Source organism: Melozone crissalis, unplaced genomic scaffold (genome assembly GCF_028551555.1).
Source record: "Melozone crissalis strain CALT ecotype California unplaced genomic scaffold, PUWL_Pcris_2 ptg000012l_1, whole genome shotgun sequence".
Classification (NCBI taxonomy): Eukaryota; Metazoa; Chordata; class Aves; order Passeriformes; family Passerellidae; genus Melozone; species Melozone crissalis.
In genome coordinates, this window is record NW_026535790.1 from 8,739,107 (window position 1) to 8,761,911 (window position 22,805).

The 22,805-nt window shown below is 38.0% G+C and overlaps 1 protein-coding gene across 1 annotated transcript in view; it reads left to right on the forward strand.

The window, feature by feature from the left end:
• Positions 1-22,805, forward strand: part of VPS35L (VPS35 endosomal protein sorting factor like) — a 41,994-nt gene that overhangs the window by 16,637 nt on the left and 2,552 nt on the right. The window contains exons 21-29 of the mRNA XM_054270561.1: positions 601-686; positions 2,358-2,438; positions 4,742-4,805; positions 6,776-6,874; positions 7,657-7,734; positions 8,835-8,949; positions 17,873-18,012; positions 19,573-19,738; positions 21,510-21,628. Coding sequence (XP_054126536.1) covers positions 601-686; positions 2,358-2,438; positions 4,742-4,805; positions 6,776-6,874; positions 7,657-7,734; positions 8,835-8,949; positions 17,873-18,012; positions 19,573-19,738; positions 21,510-21,628 — 948 coding nt within the window. The remainder of the gene's footprint in view (positions 1-600; positions 687-2,357; positions 2,439-4,741; positions 4,806-6,775; positions 6,875-7,656; positions 7,735-8,834; positions 8,950-17,872; positions 18,013-19,572; positions 19,739-21,509; positions 21,629-22,805) is intronic.

The window sequence follows — 22,805 nt, forward strand, 5'->3', positions numbered from 1 at the left end:
CCATACAGAAACCATTTGAAGGGTGAAACTCAAGACTGATGCTGTGGATTTGGGGTCAAGTCTTGATCACAAATTGCTTGGATAATTCTGAAAAACTTACCCTCACTATATTCTTGAGATGATACAGAAATGAAGTATTTTAGTATGTTAAACAACCTAGACCCTTGTTTTTTGAAGGAAATTTGTATATCTTAGCCCTTCTTAACTTGCTCTAGATATATGTGAAATTGTTGATGATGTGTAGACTATTTTAGTTGTGTATAATATCTTACCTTTTTCTTCCCATAGATGTCTGAATTTGTGATGACCCTAAGCTGTTTGAAGCATATGATTGCCTTTAAAAATAAAGTGCAACATTTGATTCAAACAGTTCTGTATTTTGTGTTCCCTTCTGCATCTCTGCAATCAATAAATTGATACATCTTTCAGCCATCAGTCCTTTTTCATTAGGTCCACTTTTTCATCCTTTAGATGAATTGCTGCTTTAAAAACAGATGAAAATAGTTTTACCTAAATAGCTGTGCTTATAAAACTTATCCAAAATAAGTGTGTTGCTTGTAACATACCTAATTTTACTTGTTTATGTATTTGTACTTTCAGGAGAAATTCTTGCCATTTCTGGACATGTTCCAGAAGGAAAGTGTGAGAGTGGAGGTTTGCAAGTGCATTATGGATTCTTTTATTAAGTAAGTGGAGAGTGTTAAAGTGAAATGCACTCTGGAGGCTCTGGGAAACTTACTGAAAGATGTCTAGGGAAGAGGTGGCAGTATATTGGCTATTTAATTTAAGAAGGTGTTGCAGGCTATGGGAGAGAAAAAAGAAAATGTGTCAGTTTTGTTAATCTATTGATGGACTGTTTGACTGTTCACAAAGAAAGCTGAAATAATTATATTGATGCTGACTTGCTGAATTAACAGTTAACAGTTCTGGGTTAACAGAATAGTTGTTCTCTGAGCTTATTTTTTTTGTGTTGCCTTAGTTGGTTTATGACATTTATTTCACATTCCAGTTGGTGTGACAGCACAGAATAGAGTATTGCTACAGTTGAAAATGAACTTAGAAAATGAAAATGCATTCAACTGTTCTGAAAGTGAATCAGTCCTTTTCTTACCAATAATTAACAAGTTTCTTGAAACATTTTTCCCATTTCCACCTTCCCTTCAGGTATTTATATTTGCTGCTGAGCTCCCCAAGCCTTCTCTCCCCTAGGGCACCTGGGGCCAGCTCTCTTGGCTTTACTGCCAAGAAATGAGAGATGCTGTGGCCCCTTAATCATCTTAGTGGAGCTGCTCTGCACATGTGCCTCTGTACCTAAACCTGACACTGATCCTTCCTGCCTGTCCCTGAGTAGCTGAGAAATTAAAATATATCTTGGTAAATCCAGGATTGTTTTATTTTAAATGTTCTTAGATTGCCTCAGTGTATCACATGTCCACCTTACTGTGTCCCTTAAGGAGTCAGAGTCTGTGCCTTGGCAATGCAAATGTGTATATTTAGATAATATTTCTTGGCTGGCATTTATTGCAATTCTACCCTTGTTAACCATGTGATCATTGATGTTCATTGGTTCACTGTTGGAAGGATGAAAATTTGACAAATAAGTCTCACAGATATGTCTGCTTGGCAGAAAGATTTTTGAATGTGGAGTCTGATGAATGAATAGAGTGGGAAGCAAGTTTTGATATAGAAGAAAAGAATTGCTGAGCCAGTCTGACTGGCTAACCAAGGAGGCAAAGGGTGTGTTAGTTAGAAGGGGTTTTTATGACTTAGAGCAAAGGATAAACCCACCCCAAACAAGAAGATGTTTTTACCAAGCAGAAAGATAGCACAGGCAAACAAGCCTGCTGATGCTGCAAGTAGAAAAAAGATCTCAGAATTTTCCACTGCAAGAAAGCTGAGAAACAACTTCTAGCTTAAACTGTAATGTACTAACTTTTAGTGATTGGAGAACAGTAACATGAACATGGTAATTATAGTAGTTATGATAGGCTATAGATAATAGTTAAGGTATAGATTGGTTCTTCTGTATTAAGGTGCTCAGCAAAGAAAAGAATAAAATGCAATGTAACCAAAACCAAAGGGTCTCCAGGCCTGCCTGCAGCTGGAGCTGGCAGCTGTAAGCACAGGCTCTGTACCCATGACCCTGGACTGCTGAAATAAACTGCATTTTGGAGAGCCCCTGGAGTCCCACATCCCTCATTTCAGCTCTTAGAGTTCACAAATGAACTCAAAACTTGTTCAGTGTCATACAGTGCTGGTGATTGAAATGATGCATTAAATGGGTGTCATTCCAGTCATTGTTTTCCATTTTGACACAGAGCAGGATTGTTGATCACTTTTTCTGCCACCCTTTGCAGGCACCAGCAGGAGCCGACGAAGGACCCCGTTATCCTCAACGCCCTGCTGCATGTCTGTAAGACAATGCACGACTCTGTGAAGTAAGATGAACTTCTCCTGAGCTCTCATTTGTGCAGTGAGGCTGCCTGATGTGGTTTCATGTTTCTGGGGCTGTTTGTTTCAAGGTGGATTAAGACATGAATCCAATTAGTGCTGAGGGAAGAGCTGTGCAGTGAAGTGGCAGCACGTACCATTTGCTCTTTAATTACTGCTGTATTTTGAATACTGAAGCAGAATTTTGAAAAGGAAGTAGCAGTGGTTTTGTAGCTTTCCAGTGAAGCAGAGACACTTTACAATCCAATCTTCAAAACACTTTGAGGATGAAACCAATGTAATCTTTGAGTTCTAGTGAATAATAAGCTATTTCTGAGATTCAGGTGAATGTGTAGCTACTAAAGCACAGATTGCCATACTCAGTTACACCTTTTTGTGGGTCAGTGTTTTCAGCCATTACAAAGGGTGTGAAATCTTTAAAAAGATACCTGGAAGATCTCCAGGAACTTCAATAGGGGAAGCTAGAACCGAGAAGCTGTACAACCATCTATATCTTTCCCCTAATTCCTCTTCTTCTATTTTGCCCTTGGGTTTGAGAGCTGAGGTTGTTTGGGATCCCCTGTGCCCTCTTGCACCCTCACTGTTGTGCAGTGTGGAAAGCAGTGTCCAGTGTGGTTTTGTAGGTAACCTGCAAAAATCATACCAAAATCTCTGTCTGATTGAAAACAGAGCCAGCATCAGAATGCTGCAAATTCTAGCTCTCAAGAGGAGAAACCTTTTTTTCATTCTGGTTTGGGTTGAATTGTAAGGGCAGTCTCTTTTGCCACTCTCAGCCCAGAGCCTCTTTGTATGGCAGATGCTGCAAAGGAACTTAAAACTTTCTCATCCTCAATGGGCCATGAATGCAAGATTTATTGTCAATAAAGAGGTCAGATTTAGCATGTAATTCAATTTTATACCAGCTAGAGTGCTTTATTTTGGGCTAGAGTACCTTATTTGGCTGTATGTTGCACTAAAAGCCACTTCAGCCTTTAAATAGAACAATATATTGTACCTAAACCAGCTTATTAAAAAAAATAAAGCAGTTTATAGCAATTCCTCTGACACTTTGCCAAAACAATTTGACAGTTTACTGGGGCATTTAAAATCCCTTAAACCAGCAGTTCCTTGAGCTAAGAGGGTTGTACATCTCTTGGTAAATCATCCTAAATTCCAGTTATTTTGAAGTAACTCCTGCATCTGTTTTTGCATGCTGGTTGAGGAAACTCCCAGCCCATTGTGTGGGGCTGGCTGACCCCTGTAACAGCTGTTGGGGATAACAGCCTTTGGCTGGTAGGGGTCTGATCACAATTGAACTGGAAACCTATTACTGACCTGGAGATCTCATTACAAGCCTCCTGAGCCTTTCAGAACCCATCCGTTGACTCTTTTGATTGGCAATGCACTAATGAGCTAATCATGCTGAGGTTTCCTTTCCTGCCTTACTGAATTTGTATAGTAAAACTATTGTTCTCTTCCCATCTGGTGTCTGAGCTGGAAATTGGTAACTGATACACTAAAGGTCAAAGCTGGAGCCAAGCATATAATAGTCAAGGGATTAAATTGTATTAATTAATTGTAATTTAACTTTTTGTTCATCCATTTTCAGTGAAACAGGTTTGACTGACTGGATTTTTATGTGATGTAAATTTGTTTCAAATCAGATTTTGGACTCTTGGTGTAGAATAGGTGTCTGTGGTAGTTTTGAAAAGAAACTCTTCTTTTACAAATCAGTTTAGCTCAGTTCTTACTAAAACATATAGAAAACCAGCCCTGTAGCAAGGTTAAGTTAATGGTTTTTTAAATTCTGAGGCAAGGTTAGTGAAAACAGAAAACCTTAAACAAAACAAACCCCAAATGAAATAATAAACTAGTGTGTTTATTGTATTGTACACTGTATTATGTTTAAAGGTGTATTATATTTAAAGGGTTTTTCAAAGGGTTTATTCCTTAAATAGGATAACTTTCTTCTAAGAATAGACTTACTCATTTCTTTAGGTTTTTAGACTTAATTCTTACTCAAGTTCTTATGTTGCAGCACAAGACTGAAGCCATTTGTTTGCTGCAATAAAAAACATCATTCCTTCTCCTCATGCCAAAGTCTGAGTTTTTTAGAGAATCTAAAGACTCTCAGCAATTCTTACTTTTTAAAAAATCTGTAATTTAGTTTGGTTCATGGCTGACTTGATGATATTAATATAAAAATTAGTTTTATACAGAAAAATTTATAAAATATTATGTATCATTTGAACCTTTATGAATAAATAGGATAAACAATATTCTAAAATTTTACAAATATTTTTTTTTCTAGTGCACTAACACTTGAGGATGAGAAAAGAATGTTAGCAGCTCTGATAAATGGATTCATAAAAATGGTGAGTGACCACTGTGTGTAAGTGTTGGGTGCACCTTAGAGCTGGGATTTTGGTGAGATGCCCATGAGGAGCAGATGCCTGTGTGGCTGAGACCACTGAAAACCACAGGCAGTGCATTTCAGTGAAATAAATGTGTCTGTGTTCAAAGAAATGTCACCCAGTGCTGAAGCTGACTGGGGCAAGATGAAAGTTTAAAGTACACATGTTGTTTATTTAATAGTATTCTCTGCTAGTTTTGTAAATCTCCTGTAAAACAGAGCAGGTATTTAAAAGTTAAACAGCAACTGAAGCATCAGAGAGGTCACTGGTTTATGTGAAGGAAGTTCCACTACTTGGCTCTAAGTTGAACCAACACCAGCTTTCAAAAATACAAAATAAGTGTAACTTTTTGTTATTCTATCTTGTTTATCTCAATTTATAAATAAGACAATTTGTATCATTAAATTAGTAGTCCCAGGAGAACCCCAAGTGTTCTGTCTTGAAATTAATCTTTAATCCATCCCTCACTCTTGTTCCAGTAAATCTTTTGTTGGTCTCTGTTGGTTTTGAGATGTTAGGGTATTTTAGGGAGACTTTCTCAAGCTTTCTGTATTCTCTAACCACACTGTCAATGCCTGGTTTTTCTTTCACACAGAGCTGTCAGGCTCTGTGCCTACTTGTCCTCTTTGTTCTTTGTTGCAGTTCTATGGATTTACTCTAGATGGTTGCATTTTCTTCAGCTATAATAATTTTCTAATTAATGTTCTAATATAGTCTTGCTTTATTAAGCTTTACATGCAGTATAATTTCCTTTAGGAGGATTTCTTGCATTGAAGAAAATTTGATGTGTCTTGATAGTCCTGGTTTGGGGGAAAAAAAAATCCCATAGCAGCAAAATGACTATTTATGAATTTAAACCAGCACACATTAAGATGTGGAGGGAAAAGCAATTGTTACACTCATCCCTACAGACGGTGTTTTTGGTGAAAACATTTATATTTTTGGGGACTTTTTCTTGAGACTAGGACACAAGAATCAGCAATTGTACAAATAGAGGAAAAGCAAAGACAGTTGTCTGTAATGTGAGAAGCAATCCTTTGTTTTCTGGTGCAATTGCTTTGATCTTTCACTGTATGGATTAAATGTAAATTTTATTCTAATTTTGTAAAAAATTCTTTTGCATGTGACTTGAGAAATAATAAATAATGCAACCCTGACTTCTATTAGAAAAAAAAATTGCAATAGAATACATAAATGTGGACTGCCTGGAGACTGTTCCTCATGCTCTGCTTTTAATTGACAGCTGAGACACTCCAGCTGACAGCACTTGGGTGTTTTTAAATGTACAGGGTGGAAGAGGGTTGTTCTCACACAAAGGTTGTTTTTTGACTTCTTTCCTGCCAGAATGCAAGGTTACAGCCTTTTGCCATACTATATAAGCATGTATTAATTAACCAAACTCAAGGAAAACCTGTTTTTCTTACTGATGTTCTAATTAGGAAAAATGCTATTTTCTGTTGAAGACCCTTTATCAACTAGAAATTAGAGGAATCTGAATACAGATTCACAGATCTATTTCTGTTTTTCTGAGTTTTTTTGTCTTGCTTTCTAAGTATGTTCAAAACCAAGCCTTTGTTTCTCCCATAAAGAATCAAGAGTTCTGCTAGGTTTGAAAACACTTCACAAACAGGATTTAAATTTTGTTTTCCTGAAAAATACTTTATCTGTAAAGTAGACCATCATGTGGAGTGTAGACAAAAAAACCCCAAATCCCCAAACCAGTAAAACTTTCATGTTTCCCTGAAGCTCAAGTATTGCAGACAGTTAAAAGAACTGAGATTCTCTGACTGCTGTCTGTTTTTACTGCTGGGTTTTTTCCTTAGCAATATATGGGGATTTTGAGTTTTGAATATCTGTGGTTTATCTGCATGCAGTTTTACAGATATTTAAGGCCTACAGTGGTAAAGTCTGAGGCCTTTCTTCTCTTACAGGTTTCCTTTGGCCGTGACTTTGAACAACAGCTGAGTTTCTATGTTGAAGCCAGGTCAATGTTTTGCAATCTGGAGCCTGTTCTAGTCCAGTTGATTCATGTAAGCCACAGTTTATCTACATTTCCTTAATAAATGGGGATATATTTGCATTTCTCCTATTCCCTGCTCAGATTATTGGTCTATTGCAAAAGTATTTTAATCAGGTGTTTATAAAGTGAACTTTGATCTCATCTCTGGTTTTATCCCCCTAAACACTCTGAAGTTCTTGCTTGACAGGCATGCATGGTATCATTGCAACAAAGAAAATGAGCTTCCTTGCAAGAGCTTTCATGTATAATAAAATAAATGGCACTTTTGTGCATTCAGAATTTGGGTTGTCTCTTCTGTAATCCTCCATCTAGGAAAGATTAGACTGTGTCTGGCTGCAGATCCAGGCAGAGTCCTGCAGTGCTTGGGAAGGTTAATCTCTTCTCTGTACTGAGTCCCAGGTGTGCATTAGCTGCCTCTGAGTCCTTTGGAACATTGTATCTTCCCTTAAGTCCTTTTGTTATTTTGGTTTATGTTTTTTTTTAATCTGTGTTAGCTAGAAATTGTGATTGTTATGCTAGCAGGGAGGTGACAGCACTATAGCTGGGAAGGAAATGCAAAGCCAAAGGCTTGAATAAAACAAGTCTACTTTCACAAATTGAGTTATATTTGCTTTAGGGAAGTCACTAAAATTCTCCCAATAAAACGAAAACGGTACAGTGGGGACACACTGTATCAGGGTTCCTTTGGACACTGCCTGTTCTCTAAATGCATGCAGTAAAACGTGCAGGTTGTTGTTTGCCACTGAGGCTGTGCATTTTTCTTAATGGTTTGCTTTTGTTTTGTGTGTGTAGTCTGTGAACCAGCTAGCAATGGAAACCAGAAGGGTGATGAAAGGAAATCATTCCAGGAAGACTGCTGCATTTGTCAGGGTAGGTCTGACTAATAAACTCTGAGCCTGCTTTCTTTGCAGATAATACTGTCTGCTGCCACCTAAGTTTATCATTTTTGCAAAACCACTATGTTAGTATTTTTGACACTGTTTGTAGTCCCATTTTCTCTTGTTAAGAGCAGTCTTTCCTCTCTAAAGCCAAATGTTGCTATTTAAGGAAAAAAAAACCCCAACCCATCCAATAGCAGCTTTGCATTGAAAAGAGCAAGATTGACTCCCTCTCCAAAGGAAGGTTCACCAGAGAGGTGTTTGTGTGAATTCTGGAAATCTCAGCTTTTCAAATTATTTTTGAAATAAAATACAAAATTTCTCTGTAACTCGGTCACAGAGAGAATGGGAGATGAATATATAAAATATATTCAAACTTCTGTCTCATAATATCAGTGCTGATATGCTGAAATCAGGATTTGAATTTCAAATAAGGAGCTCCTTTCAGCTTTAGTGCCTCTCAGTCTATATGGAGATGGTCAAATGTGCTTGGAACTGTGCACAGGCCATCACAGGATATCCAGGTTGCTTGTGTTCCCTTCTTGTAAGCTGAAATGTGCAACCAAGATGTGTCCATCTGCAGGTCCTGGCAGCTGTGTGCTGTCCTGGGCAGAGGCTGGGCTGGCACTGGGCAGCTCCTCTCTGCCTGGGGCTCCTGCTCCGGCCAGGGCTTTGGGCTGTGCCCACAGCTCTGCTGCTGCAGCATCTGGTCTCATCTGCTTCCTCCCTGTAGATCCAGGCACCCTCTCTGACCACTTTGGCACATGGCTTCTCCTGAGGACACTAATCTCCTTTTCTAGTTAGCTTTTGGTCTTGAGCTGCAAGGAGAGAGGAACTCTTTGAGCTACAGTCATAGAGAGTCAGCTTTGAGTTTATCTAGTAATAGCAACAATTAAAAAAAATATAATTATTGAAATACTCATTAGAAATTTAAAATTGCCGATTTTGAGCTTAACATAATGTTTGCTTTGTATTGAAAATCTTTCCCAATACTGATGTACAGATTTTGATTCCTAGTTTTGTATTAAATCAGTAAAGATTGTTATAACTCTGAGATAGGAATTTTATTCAATTTTTTAAAATTTACTTTAGGCTTGTGTTGCCTTCTGCTTCATCACAATTCCATCTCTGAGCAGTATCTTCACACGTCTCAATCTGTATCTACACTCTGGACAGGTTGCTCTGGCAAATCAGTGCCTTTCACAAGGTAAGGCATCAGTTTGGCTACTGAAAGGTTTTCTGATTTCAGAAACATTTCTAACTGAATAATTACTTGGTTGATATCCTAAGTCATATGTATATTTATGATGCAATTAAAATCCAGCTCTGTTTCTAACCCTGTTAAAGCAAAACCTTGTCACATTAAAGCAGCTCTGCAATGTGATCTCAGCAGCCAGGACAGCTGACTGTGGCTGACACAGTCCTGGCCATGAGGTAGGTTGTCCTAAATTACTTAGGAATTATGGAAAGCATAGAAAGCTTTTCTCCTGCATAATTATGCAAGCACTCTAATCAAAATAATGTGCTTTATTGTAACTGAAAAAAGAAATAAAAACATCTGTGTAGTAGTTCACAGACTGACAAATTCACCAATGAGCTGGGAAAGAATTCCAGGTTAGGTCAGTGACAGCAGAAACTTGCTATCAAAGCACCTGCTTGACAAATGCTTAGCCAGGAAAATGTGCCACTATATCAGAGTGAAACAATGGTGTAATATCAGATCACATGAAGACTGAAAAATATACTTTCTTTTTTTGCATCTGAATTATTGATTGAAATGCACCTGAGCACATTTTCAGCCATCCTGTTAGTTCAGTGTTAAGTAATAGTAGATTCTGACAAAAAGTGATTTGGGGAAAGGAATTGGAGCTATTCTGGCATCAGAATGAACATTAAATCTGTATCACCGTTTAATATGATCTCATTCATGTTACAAATTGAAGTCAGTTATCTATTCCAAGAGTCTTCATATACTTTTAACTGCTTGCAGTATTTTTCTTTTCCTTTTTGAAGTGATGTCATTCTACTTTGTTTTGCACTTTTAATCCTGACTTTAAATGTCTGCTCTCCAATAGTAAATGCTTTTCCTTTACATGTTTCCAGTGGAGCTGTGAGAGTAATAAATTGGATTACTTTGCAACATCTTTTGTTGTGGCTGTTAATTCTTTGTGTTAGCTCTGTGCTTCTTCACGAGAGCTTGTTTGCCCAGCTCTGCATTTACCAGCAAGTTCCAGCTGCACAAACAAGCTGACTTGGGATGCTGATTAAGACTTTTAGGGCATGGTGACTGTGGCATTTCTTTGTTTTGAATCTGATGTTGCCCATACAGCAAAGCAGAGGGATTTAGAGTAAAGCTGACTGTTGTGTCCAAGTTTGTTGTGCAAATAAAAGATCTGCAAAGTCTGTTGTTGTGCCATTAGCACTGTGCAGTTGCTTTCAGAGTTTACATAAAATGGGCTCACCTTTTCTCTCTGTGGTGTTTTATTTAATTGACCAGCTTACCTTATCCTGTATGTCAATTTTCAATATTGTTGGTGTGTGGCAAAGCTTCTCTTATTGGAAGCAAATCCAAAGCAGTTTTCTGTAATATTTGGTCTTTGAGAATTATTCCCTGACCATGTTGGGACCCATTCTGTAATTTAATATCTTTCAATTTATAAACTGTTTTTCCACTATTTTTGTGATCCAGTTCTTCTCTGAGTGAGACTCCTGGGCCCCAACAATTCAGATATTTCAGATATCTGGTCCAGATATTTCAGTGTGAGTGTTTACAAACTTGCTGTTGTCTGACACATGAATACAGTGCACTCACTTAACAATTTACAGATCTCCATCCTGAAATCTTCTGAGGGAGCAGATATATGGAAAGTATTTTGAACTCAGTGTCTGAAATGCATGTTCATTAACCACACTCTCCTGAATTTTAGACCCATGAGCTAGGGAGGGAAGCATTTGCTCCATCTCTGCTTTTGTTAAAATGAAGCAAGAGCAAAACTGATGTTCAGTAACTCACTTCATTTTCCAAGGTTTTATAGTTAATCACTTTTCTGCTCCCCTTGCAAAGCTATTTTGGGTATAATTTGTACTCAGAGACATGTCACTTGTGTGAGTAATTTAGCATGTGTTAAACAGAAGCTGTCTTGGGACATTTTTTGTGAACTGTCTTTCCATATGTTGGTGCACTGAAGTCACATAATATGTCCTTGAAAGTCACTTTTCACTCAGTTTAATCTGTATCTCAACTGAATGAGTAAGAAGTAAGAAGTACTGATTAATTCATAACAGGAAATTTCACTCCAGTCAGTTAACTGGTGCCAATTAGACTCTGATCTACTAAAACCAATGCAGCATGAAGGGAAGATTTAAGAGTGTGCCATTAATGATAACATCAGGCCAGGAAGGGAAACTGTGCCTTGTCTGTAACCTTTCTTTCATGCTGATTTGAATTAGTTTAATTGGTTTAAAATTGTGAAGAGAAATAAAGCTGAAAGGTAATGTACCTGATCTGATAGCTCAGTCAGCAGTGGTGCATGCCTGAGCTTTGTGCATGCATTTCCTCCTTGAAGATTCCAGCTGGTGTTTGTAGCAGGGGAAAGTCTTGGATTTTCTCAATTTTAAGTTTCTATAGGGAGTTCAGCTGTTTGTGAGTTGACTTTTCATTTAGACACATGACAAAATTGAGTGCCACAACTTCTGTTGGCAATAAGATTTTTCTAAATTGCCAATGTATCTGTCTTGAAAAAGAAGGATATGCAGGTCATAACAAAAAATGGATTTATGAGTCTGAGGATTGCTTTGATAAACTATCAGCAATTGGAGAGCCATAGCTAATCTGCTCATGGGTGGATAAGTTTGGGGTTTGCCTCATTCCCAGTTTCAAGGGGCAGCAATGGTAGCCATCAGTCCTTGTGTCTCACTGCTCCCACTTCCTCTGTCCCAGCCTTGCTTGCTTGGATTTCCCACACTGTTAATGAACTCAAGTGTTTGGACTCATCGAATACTTCAGTATTAGAAAATTGTAATTTTTTGTGGAATAGATTTTCTTTAAGACAATTAATTGAGTCAGAAATGTAAATTTATAGGCTCATGAAACTCCAGCAGTGATACGCTGATGGATGTCTGTCTGGGAATGTTCAGAATGGATTAAAAATGACTGTTGTGTCTTTCATCTCCAGATCCCAAGACCTGCTTTAAATGAAACGAATCTGTAATTATGTTTAAAATGTTTTAGGTGAATTTGCCCTGGATGCATAGTTTGTACCTCTGGAGAGCCTATTAAGAGCCCACCTTTGAAAGGAAGATGCTAGATTTTACAGAGATGAGCTTTTCATTTCTCTTAGCTGAGCCACTGAGCACTGCATGCTGCCAGCAGGAATAATAAATTCTCATTGGTCATGCTTTCTGTCATGGGCCTGCTTGAAATAAATTGAGATTAAATGCATGCTCCATTGTGTCACTCTTCTGGACTTCTGAGATATAGTTAGGATTTTCATTGCACACATTTCCTCCCTGTGGAAATGCTGCTTTTGTCTGTCAAAAAAAAAAAGAGGCAGCATGAGTTTTTAATGTTTGGTCACAGCATTCAGCAGGTGGTAGAGATGACATAACTTTCTGGTAACGTGTGTTAAGCAGCATTTTTGTTTTAAAGGCTGTGAAATCTTTGCCTCATTTGAGAAATAACATGCTGAGTGAATAAGGTAATTCAACTGATTCTGTCTGACTGATTTCACTGGGATATTGTCAAACATTAAACTTTATAAAAATGGAGAGTCTGTCCCTCAGATCAACTGCTGCAGACCTTTTTGCTGAGCAAATGCAGATTTGAATTCTGAAGTATCCAGTGCTTAATGCACTTCTAGTTATTTGTTTTGTTTTCCAGTTGTGGCTAAACACAGTTACACCTAGGAGATTGGAAAATAATTTCATTTCTATTGCAGAAAATGTTACTTTTCCATGAGTATTCTCTAAATGCTTCAGTCACACTCTGGAGAAAGTATGGTATGAAATACCTAATAAGTAATTTTAAATCATAGTCCAATCATGATTTAGAGTATTTTCTAAATACCATTAGCTAATAGTTTTTAGTATTTCTTCTTAATCTCCTGAAATCTTTATAGATACTGAAGACTATAAATAGAGAGAATTTGAGATGATGAATTTAGAGAAATAGGAACATGAGGAGATTTTCCTCATTACAGATACTAGGATTCTTGGCTTATGTTTCTCTGGTGAGAATGGTATATGGTGACTGTTATCTTTTTAAATACTGCTTTCCTTGAAGGCAGTAAAAGAGCTTTGGGAAAAGCATGATATCATACTGTTTTCCTTTCTAGCAATGCTGAGTGTTGCTTCCCTTGGACACAGCTGTGACCTCTTCTGTTACCTGGGACTTCCACAGCTGGAGGCTTCTCCCATTCCCTGAGCTTTTTCTTGTTCCTCTCTTTATCCCAGCCAGTCACTTTTCTGTATGATGTGAGAGAGGTGACATCTCTGTCTCTGTAAGCTTTTCAGACTTGAACTTTATATCAGCTTGTCAGTTCTTCAAGTCTGTCTAGACCATGACCTGTTTTTGGAAGTGTCTTGTAGCATCTCCTAGGGAAACAATAATGTAGAATGATGCTTCTTGGCTTTCAGGTGCAGGTGATTTAATACATCCTTCAACAAAGCTTGTACCAGACCATGGTATTTAATAAAATAGATGGACCAGTCCTTGGGAATTTAATATTTTTAATCAATTTTTACTTTTTGGTCTTTGTAACTTCATGGGATGATGAGTTCCACAGTGACCTGCCACTTGGAAGTCTGATGTTTAGGATTCATTTATTAAATGTTAAGTGAGTGGCTCAGAGCATGCAGCTGATCTGCTGGAGCAGAATTCAGTCACTCCTGATACATTTTCTTCTTGCTGTCCATGAGATAATGCAGTCGGCAAGTTCCTGAAGAAGTTGTTGTCAGTATTGCTTTTTCTAATAAGGAGACAGTTCTATGCCCTAGCACTTTAATCTTTTTGTGCCTTTGGAAATGGGAAGATTGGAACTAGATTAGATTATTCCAGGTATAAATGCCCAACAGCAATCTAAATGATACAATGGCACCTCAGTTTTCCATTACTCTCCTGGTGATTCTTATAATTGCCTTGCCTTTCAACAGCTGTTTAGGATGTAGTTTTCAGGAAACCATCTATAATGACTCCAAAATCTTTCATCAGTGTAAATAGCCTATTTAGAGCTTTCTTTCTATAGTTGTAGCAAGAGCTGTTTCTTTCCCCACATGCCATACTAATATTAGAGTTCATCTGCTGCTTTATTGCTCAGAATCATGACATCCATCTGTGATGCTTTGCAGTCACGTTCCAGATCAGTCTGCAGACATTGTCACCTCCCAGCTCCTCCTCAGGACATGTCTCTGCAAAACCTTAAGGAATGCAGTAGTTATTTTGTTCCACTATGAAAACTTTTTCTTCCCTCTCCTTCCCCCATCCACCCTACCCTTTATTAAGTTATGTACCCTCATGAGGACCTTTTTCCTTATCTTCTTTCAGCTTAGTTGTTTGAAGAGCCATTTCTAGAAGGATAAATATTAAAAAGTTTTTTTTTAATCTAAGTATTTATAAATGGAATTACTTTTAAGCACAATCTTGCTGATTCTTTTTATCTGCAGCTAAATAATAGTATGAATTAACACAGTACATTCCAGCTCACCAAGGAGCAGTGCATTCATTTTCTAATTTCAAGTTTTTTCCTTCAAAGAATTCTTGGTTGTTTCTGGATAGGAAGTGATATGTAGAGGTCGTTAAGATGAAGAATATTCAGCAGTAGCTCAAGGGAAAACCACATTTTAACAATGTGGCGAAACTCACAGTGACCCCCACCAACGTGAGAAGAAGGAGATTTAAATATCTACAATGCTTGGTTGTCAAAATAGCAATGAATTAATTTATTTAACAGAAAAAATAGAGTAGCAAAACCCCCACGCTTGCTTCCCAATAATTTTTTGCACTGGAGTGCAAGCTTCATTAACTTTCCAACATCTGTTGGACGTGGAAGCAAAATCTTCAGAGTATTAAATGAGTTTTGACAGTGCTGTAAGACAGGGAAGTGGTGTGGAATGCAGAAGATGTGCATGGTCCTGGTTTTGTCCTTTGGGGGGACTTAGCCTGGTGTAATTGTAGCTGTGACTAAAAATACTTTGGGTAGGTATGTTCAGCTCTCTCCCTTTTGCTCTTTGAAGGTGGACTTAAGGAGTTTGTTTTCCCATCTGACTTTGTTCCTTCTCATTTTTGCCTGCCTGAAGGCTTGAATTTGTACAGTTTAATTAGCTATCAGAGATACAGAAAATATAATGCAAGCTGAATATTTATATATAGAGATTGATATATAGAAATATATGGAGGTACATATGGTTGTGTGTAGGTATAATTAAACATGTACATGTGCCATAGTGAATATTGTCAATAGCAGAACATTCAACACCAATTTCACTTGTTTTTTCTTCTGTAGGAGGCAAATTCTGAAGTGCTGACTTGGATATCCAAGACTGTTAGTTTCTGTAGCCTGAAGGTCAGCATGTATGCGTGGGGGAAAGATTTATAGGATTATGGTCAAGCAGAATGAAGGGGCTGCTGTGAAAGGATGAATGTAGTGAAGCATGAAGTATGATATGTTCAGAGCACTGCACAAGATATTAACAGCAGCTGGGGAAGGCTCCATCATGGTGATTTGTTGTAATGCACAGGCTGCTCTCCCCTCATCCACTTAAGAAGCAGTATTGTACTTTAGGCAGATAAGAAAACAGCATCCTTCATCAAAAGAAACCTTTTTTATCTTCTTTTTGGTTTTTCAATCAAGAACATAAGATTGTTGTGGTTTTCAGTGCTTTTAAAGTGGTTCCTTATATCTTTTGGAAGCAAGGAAAAGTGATGTGTGGTTTTATTTTAAAACATTTCTACAGTGATAGTTTTAAAAATTGACTTTTAAAGATACAGAGAAACCATCATTGCATAACCTCATAATTAATGTAACTCAGAATTAAACACTGATGCTCATTTCATACTTGAAAAGCAGCATGTCTGTGACAACCTTTCTAGTGAGCATTTTCTCCAAACTCAGAGCATGTACTGCATTCTCTGACACCTCTCTGCCAGGATGGTAATGTTTAGAGGACAGGTCATTTTCTGCAGTCTGCAGTAAAAACCTTTGCATTGATATACATTTATTTTTGCTTCTTATGAAGCACATATATCTTGGATAAATGTGCTTTTAGTGTTCCAGCATGAAATGGTTAGCACACATTGGCAGGGCTTCCTGCAAAATGAACACATTCTCCTTTGCCAGTTCTGGCTGTACCAGCAACAGCAGGAGGCAGGAAGAGTAAATTGAATCAATTTCAGGTTTTCAAATTGAAGATAAGAGATTTGGGGTTTGCACTATGGCAGAAGTTTAGAGGAGAATGAAGGATTGTGATTGCTGGGGGAGCAGGCAGTAAATCAGGGTGAGGCACTTTGCAGCTCTTTTTCACCGTGGATGCCGATTGCTGCACAGGTCATTCTCGTCCTGTTATGAAATAACTTCAGCAGGCAGGAGCATTCCCTGCACAGACATGGGTACTTTGGTATGCAGACTATTCTCTAAGGCACATTTTTTCATCTGTCTGGTCACATGTTTTTATTGTAGGGTGATGTGGGACATGCACTTTTATTTTTTTCTGCTGAGACAACTGTGGAAGTGACAGCAACTCATTTACTTGTGCTAGAATTAACATCTGCTGCTGCCTTCCTTCCTCAAATAAAGCAGAGAAAGATTACTTACCTTCCTTTGGGTTGGCTGTCTAAACTTATAAGTTGTTTGAAATAAACCTTCTTTCACCTCCAAACAAATGTGCAGAATAAAAGGAAGGACAGTGTTTGATGGAAGGGGTCTGTGTTCTAAGCACTAAAAAGTCCTTGAGCAATTGTGTGCTGAAAAAAAAAGAGTGAGAAGAACTACAGTTTTTCCAAAGCACATGTTTCTCTGGTATTCCTCATAAGCTTAAATTAGATATCACTTGGTACTATATTTAGCAAATTTGCTTGGAGTCTCAAATGAATTTTTCCAGAGCAAGCTGTGCTCCTGGAAATGCGCATGCCTGCCTGTCAATGGTATCTCCATCCCAGCCATGTAACACCTCTTGGCTTTCACCAAGAATTCTCCTTTTGCTTCTGATAAAAGCTGATTACATGGCCTGGGTCTCTGTTCCTCTAAAATAAAGATACAATATTAATTCTGAAGGATCCTTTGAAGTATATGGCTCAATAACTTGACTGGGATGTGGATACTTGGATATTCTGAAATGTTGCCAAGAAAGTGCAAAACAATGTTGCTGTCAGAAATTTTTTGTGAACTCAGCATATATAGGAGTGTAAGGGGGAAAATATTGTTGCTTTTAATTTGTGAATATTAATCAACTGAGGAATAGATGTTCTAGTGTTTGGCATTTATGTTTTTGTAAGATTAGAGACATAATAAGGAGTTATGACAAACCTCTTAATAGCTATTTTGCCAAGGCTGTAATGGTGGATAGTTTCTCTAATTCCTGTATTGTGATTCTTGGAAAATGTTCTTTTATCTAGGTAACAAGCAATACCCCAGGTTCTGGTACTATATCAATATTTTACTTTTAGGGATTATGAATAATTAGAAATATGAAGTTTTTGGTACTTCCTTAGAATTTAACATCCTTTTGTGAATGAATTGGTGAGCAAGATAGCATGAACCTTTCCCCCCACTTTCCCCCCATTCTCCTGGCATAATTATTTCTTTGCTAAGTCAGTTTTGAATCCTGTGCTAATTTCTTATTACATATGCTATGCATGTGAAATGGTGATGTCTCCATGTTATGCAAAGGAGAAGAGTTATACTTTCAGAAGTTTTGAGTGATGTGGGAACTTCCTTTGGAGAAACAGCACCATTCAATTTAACAGATTTCTCAAGAATCAAACCACTGCTGAGTCTTGGGTTTCTTTGCAGCTCAGCACATTAATTTTCTGTAATTTCTTTGAATTTTGAAACAAATTCAAAGCAACCACTGGGTTACAGGCATGGCTGCCATCACAGCTGGAGTGATATAACAGCAACCCTATTTTTATTTTGTAGCTGATGCTTTTTTCAAAGCTGCAGTGAGCCTTGTTCCTGAAGTGCCGAAAATGATCAGTGTAGATGGAAAGATGCGACCTTCTGATGCCTTCCTCCTGGAATTCCTGTGTAATTTCTTTTCCACATTATTGGTTGTCCCGGTAAGTGGAGTGATTATGAATATCACCCAGGTTAGTAGAGACTATTTTGACTTTCCTGGTTAAAAATTTAGAATAGATTGGACGTCTGGAGTGGGAAATGCAGGGATTAGTGTTCTGTGACAAGATGAACTGTTCTGCAGAATCACTCACCCCAGTGCAAAATGGGGAGGCAGAACAACTGTGGAGCATTGCCACTCTCAGCAACACCCCTCACTAGAAGTGGATTTGGGGTAGAGTGAAATCTCACCATCATTTAATTGTGTAAACATCATTTACTCATTTATTAGCTAAGTGTTCAAAAATCTCTAATACATGAGGAGGGGAAGAATATAGAGCTCTAGTTCCTATTAGTTTCAGTTACTTTGGTATAGGTTGCCTAATCATTGGAGTGAAAACAATAATTAGAAGATGTGTTTTGGTATAACCTTCCTCTTCTGATGAATATTTCACAAAGTACTACCATTCTACACCCTTCCAGTTTTTAACTAGCTGTCAAATTTAGAGAGAAATGTAATTTTCTCTCCAGTATCTTCAGTTAAATCTAAAAGATGAGAGGAAATTGTAAATTACCTGTATATTCATTTGTTCTTGGAGTGAGTGGATTTTTCCTCTGCACTGAAACCTCCCTTATGGTTTTCTCCATTTTCCTTTGCCTGTTTGGTGAAGCAGCACTCAGTGTGGTGCTGTTCACATCCTTGCTGTCATAGCTGTTGCAGTGGCAGGGGTGTCCCCTGTTCAGACATGGGGAGGGAAGGGGAAGCTGTCCCTGGGATGTCACTGCTGTCCCTGGCTGCAGGGGAAGGCTCTGCAGAGACTGGGATCATTGGCAGGTGATGGAAGAAGGGACTGAAACAACCTCTCAGATTCACTCATGAAAAATAACTTGCAACAAGATGCCAGCATTCAGAAATTAGCTTCCCTAACTCTGTTCCCTGTTTACAGAAGATCAAAAGAAGTGTCCCCAGTGGGCTGTGATTTGTCCTGTGTGTCTTGGTGCCACTGCTCCAACTGCCAGCTGGAATCAGCCTGGTGCAGTATTAAAGCTGCTTGTAAAAACTCCCAGCTTATGTAAAGCAGAGTCTTTCTTTTCATTTCATATGAAAAGATTGTTGATTGTCTGTAACTGACTTCCCAGTGTAGGAGTTCTTCTGAAACTCATAATTATATGAGTAATACGCTACAGCTTACTGATACCATTTTAATAATGAAATCTACCCACTGTTTAATTTTAGAGGCTTAGCTGTTAAGAAGCTGACAATTAATTTTGTACTGCTCCCCCATGACTCCAAAACAAAGCATTTCAAACTTTGTCTGTGGAGGCTGCCTGGATCATGTTCTGCTTATGGGTCAAATGGGCATTTTAGATGGAAACTGGAAAAAAATTCAAAGACTTTGCAGGAAGCACACTTAAGAAAAGTAGCTGTCAGCTTTAATTATAGTGTAGGTCTGCTTTTATAGAGCTCAAACTGTGACTCTCCAGCACTGAATGACTGCAAATAATCCTATTTCTGTTCTGGGGTTGTGCTGTTGGTTTTGACCTGTCTTTTTTCTCCTCTGTAGGACCATCCAGAACAAGGAGTGTTGTTCCTTGTGCGAGGATTACTGAATGTGATCCAGGATTACACTTGGGAGGATAACAGTGATGACAAAGTCAGGATTTATACCAATGTTTTGCATCTGCTGTCTGCAATGACTCAAGAAGCATTTATCTACCATGTAGATAAAGGTAATACCTAAGGGGGTTCTGGCTCCTTGCATTCCACCAGGGCTTTTGTAGTATTATCTTATTACCATAGGCAGTTAATGAAGATCAGTGGTAATCAGTCTCACAGGATGGATTATTTTTCTATCCAGTTCCAGGTATTGTAACTTAGAATAATCCAGGAGTTGGCTTCTGGACAGATGCAGTCTGTTCTTAAAAGTGGATCTGTGCAGAGTGGGTTACTTAGTTTGCTTCTGGTGGAGTTGGTGCAAATGCTTATAAATGTGAACTTTTCAAGTAAAGATTATGCATATGAAGGGTTTTATTTAAGTCTAAAGCATCAACTTGATTTATACTCATCGTTGGTGTTTCATCCACATTTATTAACAATCCAGTTTTCAGAATGTAAAGCTAGTCTTCATTATTTAAATGATGTATTTGCTGCTTTGAAGGCAGGCTTTGAGTTCTGGAAATTGCAGTAACTTATAAAAATATTCAGAATAGCTAGAAAATTCTAAAGACTTTACATTTTGAAAAATAGCTGTCATCTTCTTTTGTAATAATTTTTGGAATATTTTGATATATGCTCTAAAATTTGCATATTTTCCTTCTGATTATAGATGACTAAATTAAGGGAGAGTAATAAATAAAAATCCTTTAAAGCATCCTGAAAAGTAATGAGTCAGAGAGGCCAAGATGGTTTGACTTGTTCTTTGTTGCACAGACTTGCACAGAGGGGAAGGCTGGAAGGTGTTCTGCAGTTCTGGTGAATAGTCTGTCAGATTTACCACCCATGCCAAACACCTCTTGCAGTTATTGCACAGAAAACAGCTCTCAGTGCAAGTGCTACTCTGTAGTAAATCTGTAGTAAATCTGCTGTTCAAATCCTGTAAGGAAGCGTGCCTTAGTTTTTTCTTTCACTCCATTTTCTAGATGACCAAAATAGCTCCAAGATGAGAAGTCTAAATAAATTAGATTTTAATGGAGAGAAGCATGGAAATATAAATTAGTCATTTTCCCCCTGTAGTAGGGGCAGTGGGAGTTTTTTCCAGGTGGACCTTGTACCTTAGCTTATTGAAATGAAGTTTACTTGGAAACAGGGGATTATCTTTTCATCTTTAGTGCTTTCTGATTTACCTAGAATTAAACCTAAAAATTTCTTTTACCCTACTTCTTAATAGAACATAAATAAATTAGGGCAAAAGACATGTTTAAAATCACAATTATATAAGCTGTGAAAACTTGAAGAACTCTCTCCCTCCTAAGAATCCTTTAAGGTCTTTGAAACTGAAAATACACTTTTTGCATTTCTATTCATGACTTTGAGGTAATCATGGGTTTATTTTAAGAAAAAAAATTGCAGTTTCTTTTGAAAATCTGGTTATTTTCACTAAATAGAAATCAAATTGTTTGGCCCACTGCTGCTGCCATTGTAGATGATGGCCATGCTCTTCTAAAGTGATGGAAGCAGGGAGTCTGTCTGTGGAAAACTTGAAAATTGACATGATATGTTGCTTAACATTGAGTCTAGGAGATATTTGTGAGCTTGTCTGCATCCAGGAATACAGGACTGGCTTTAAGCTAAAAGATTCTTCTGAGAGTTTTGCTCTTCAAATCAAAAGGACATAGTAGGCAACCAAGAGATAGTCATTTAAAAAACAGAGTTTTTGTGTGTTTCATGGAGGAGGGTCATTTTATCACTTCCAAATGTGGTCTTCTATCAAAATATGATGTTTTCATATCAAATAAATGTACAGCTCTTTAGCCAGACCTAAGCCTGGGTTCATCTCTGCAGTTGATTCCAATGATGCTCTCTATGGTGGAGACTCCAAGTTCCTGGCTGAAATTAATAAACTGAGTGAGACAGTGGTGTCACAGATCCTGGATCATCTGAAAACCCTGGGAAAGGAGGAGGTATGTTCTCACTCAGCTTGAGTCAGTACAAAACCAAAAGTAATTTGGGGTTGAAGAAACAGAACAGCTTTGACCAGGACTTGGTCTTTTCAAAAGCTTCAGGAACTTTATAACAAAAGGAAATTGGATATTTTAACTTGTTTAGAAAGTGAGACCATCACATAGGCAGGCTTGTGGTGGACACCTAATGATGTCCAATTCAGTAATGAGCAAAGTGAAAATTCACAGTCTATTAGTGGGGAAAACACAATGAAAGCCACCTATAATTATAAAACATTCAGATCCCAGGCACTGAGATGATGTCAGGAGAGAGGTACAGAGGGAGGAAATAGTTGTTTTGTCTTTACTCTGACTTTAGTATATTTGTTAAATATAAAATAAAGAAATCTCTAGGCAGCTTATTGGATTTCTTGATTGTAATTCAGAGGCTCTGAGGGATCAAATCTAGCTTAATGGATTGGATGTGAAAGGCAGGTGACTGATGTTTGCTGAAATAATGAGAACTCAGTGTTCTCTAATGTACCTGCTTCTGAGAAGGGACAGCTCCCAGGCAGCCCTTACTGGATGGCTGCTATTGATAGAAACCCTGTGGCTGCTGGCCTGGCATGGGAGGGCAGGGTGTGATTGATTGGATGGAATTTTTTAGATGGGCTATTTGCACAGTAGCCCAGAGTGTTTGCCAATACAGAATGTGTTAAGTGATACATATTGGGAGGACACTGTGCTAAGTTTAGCCTTTTCTCTGCTTTTGCTATCCTGTTTGTCCTTCCTTGAGCAATGGCAGAGATGGAAGATGAAAATATCCTTTGCTCAAATCCTGTACATCATTGTACACATCACCTCAGGGAACAGCAGTTCTTTTTCAGAACAGCAGCAGCAGAAACATCCATTCCAGCAGAGCTAAGAATGCCCAATGTTCCAGGCCTTGGAAGGAAATTTAAACAGTTTTCAGGAATGTGGGTTGTATATTAGAGATTTTTTTGCAACTGACTACTGTATGGAATTTGTGGGTAGGAATGTTTGTAGGGCTTGAAATCCATGGTTTCTGAAAGGCCTTTTTTTGTTTGTTTTCTCCTTTCAAGCATGCTTTGAGTAGGGAGACCCTGTGTTAGTTCACTGAGGCTGTTGTTGCTCAGACAACTGGATTTAAGGCTGAGCAGCACAGATACAGGTGCCT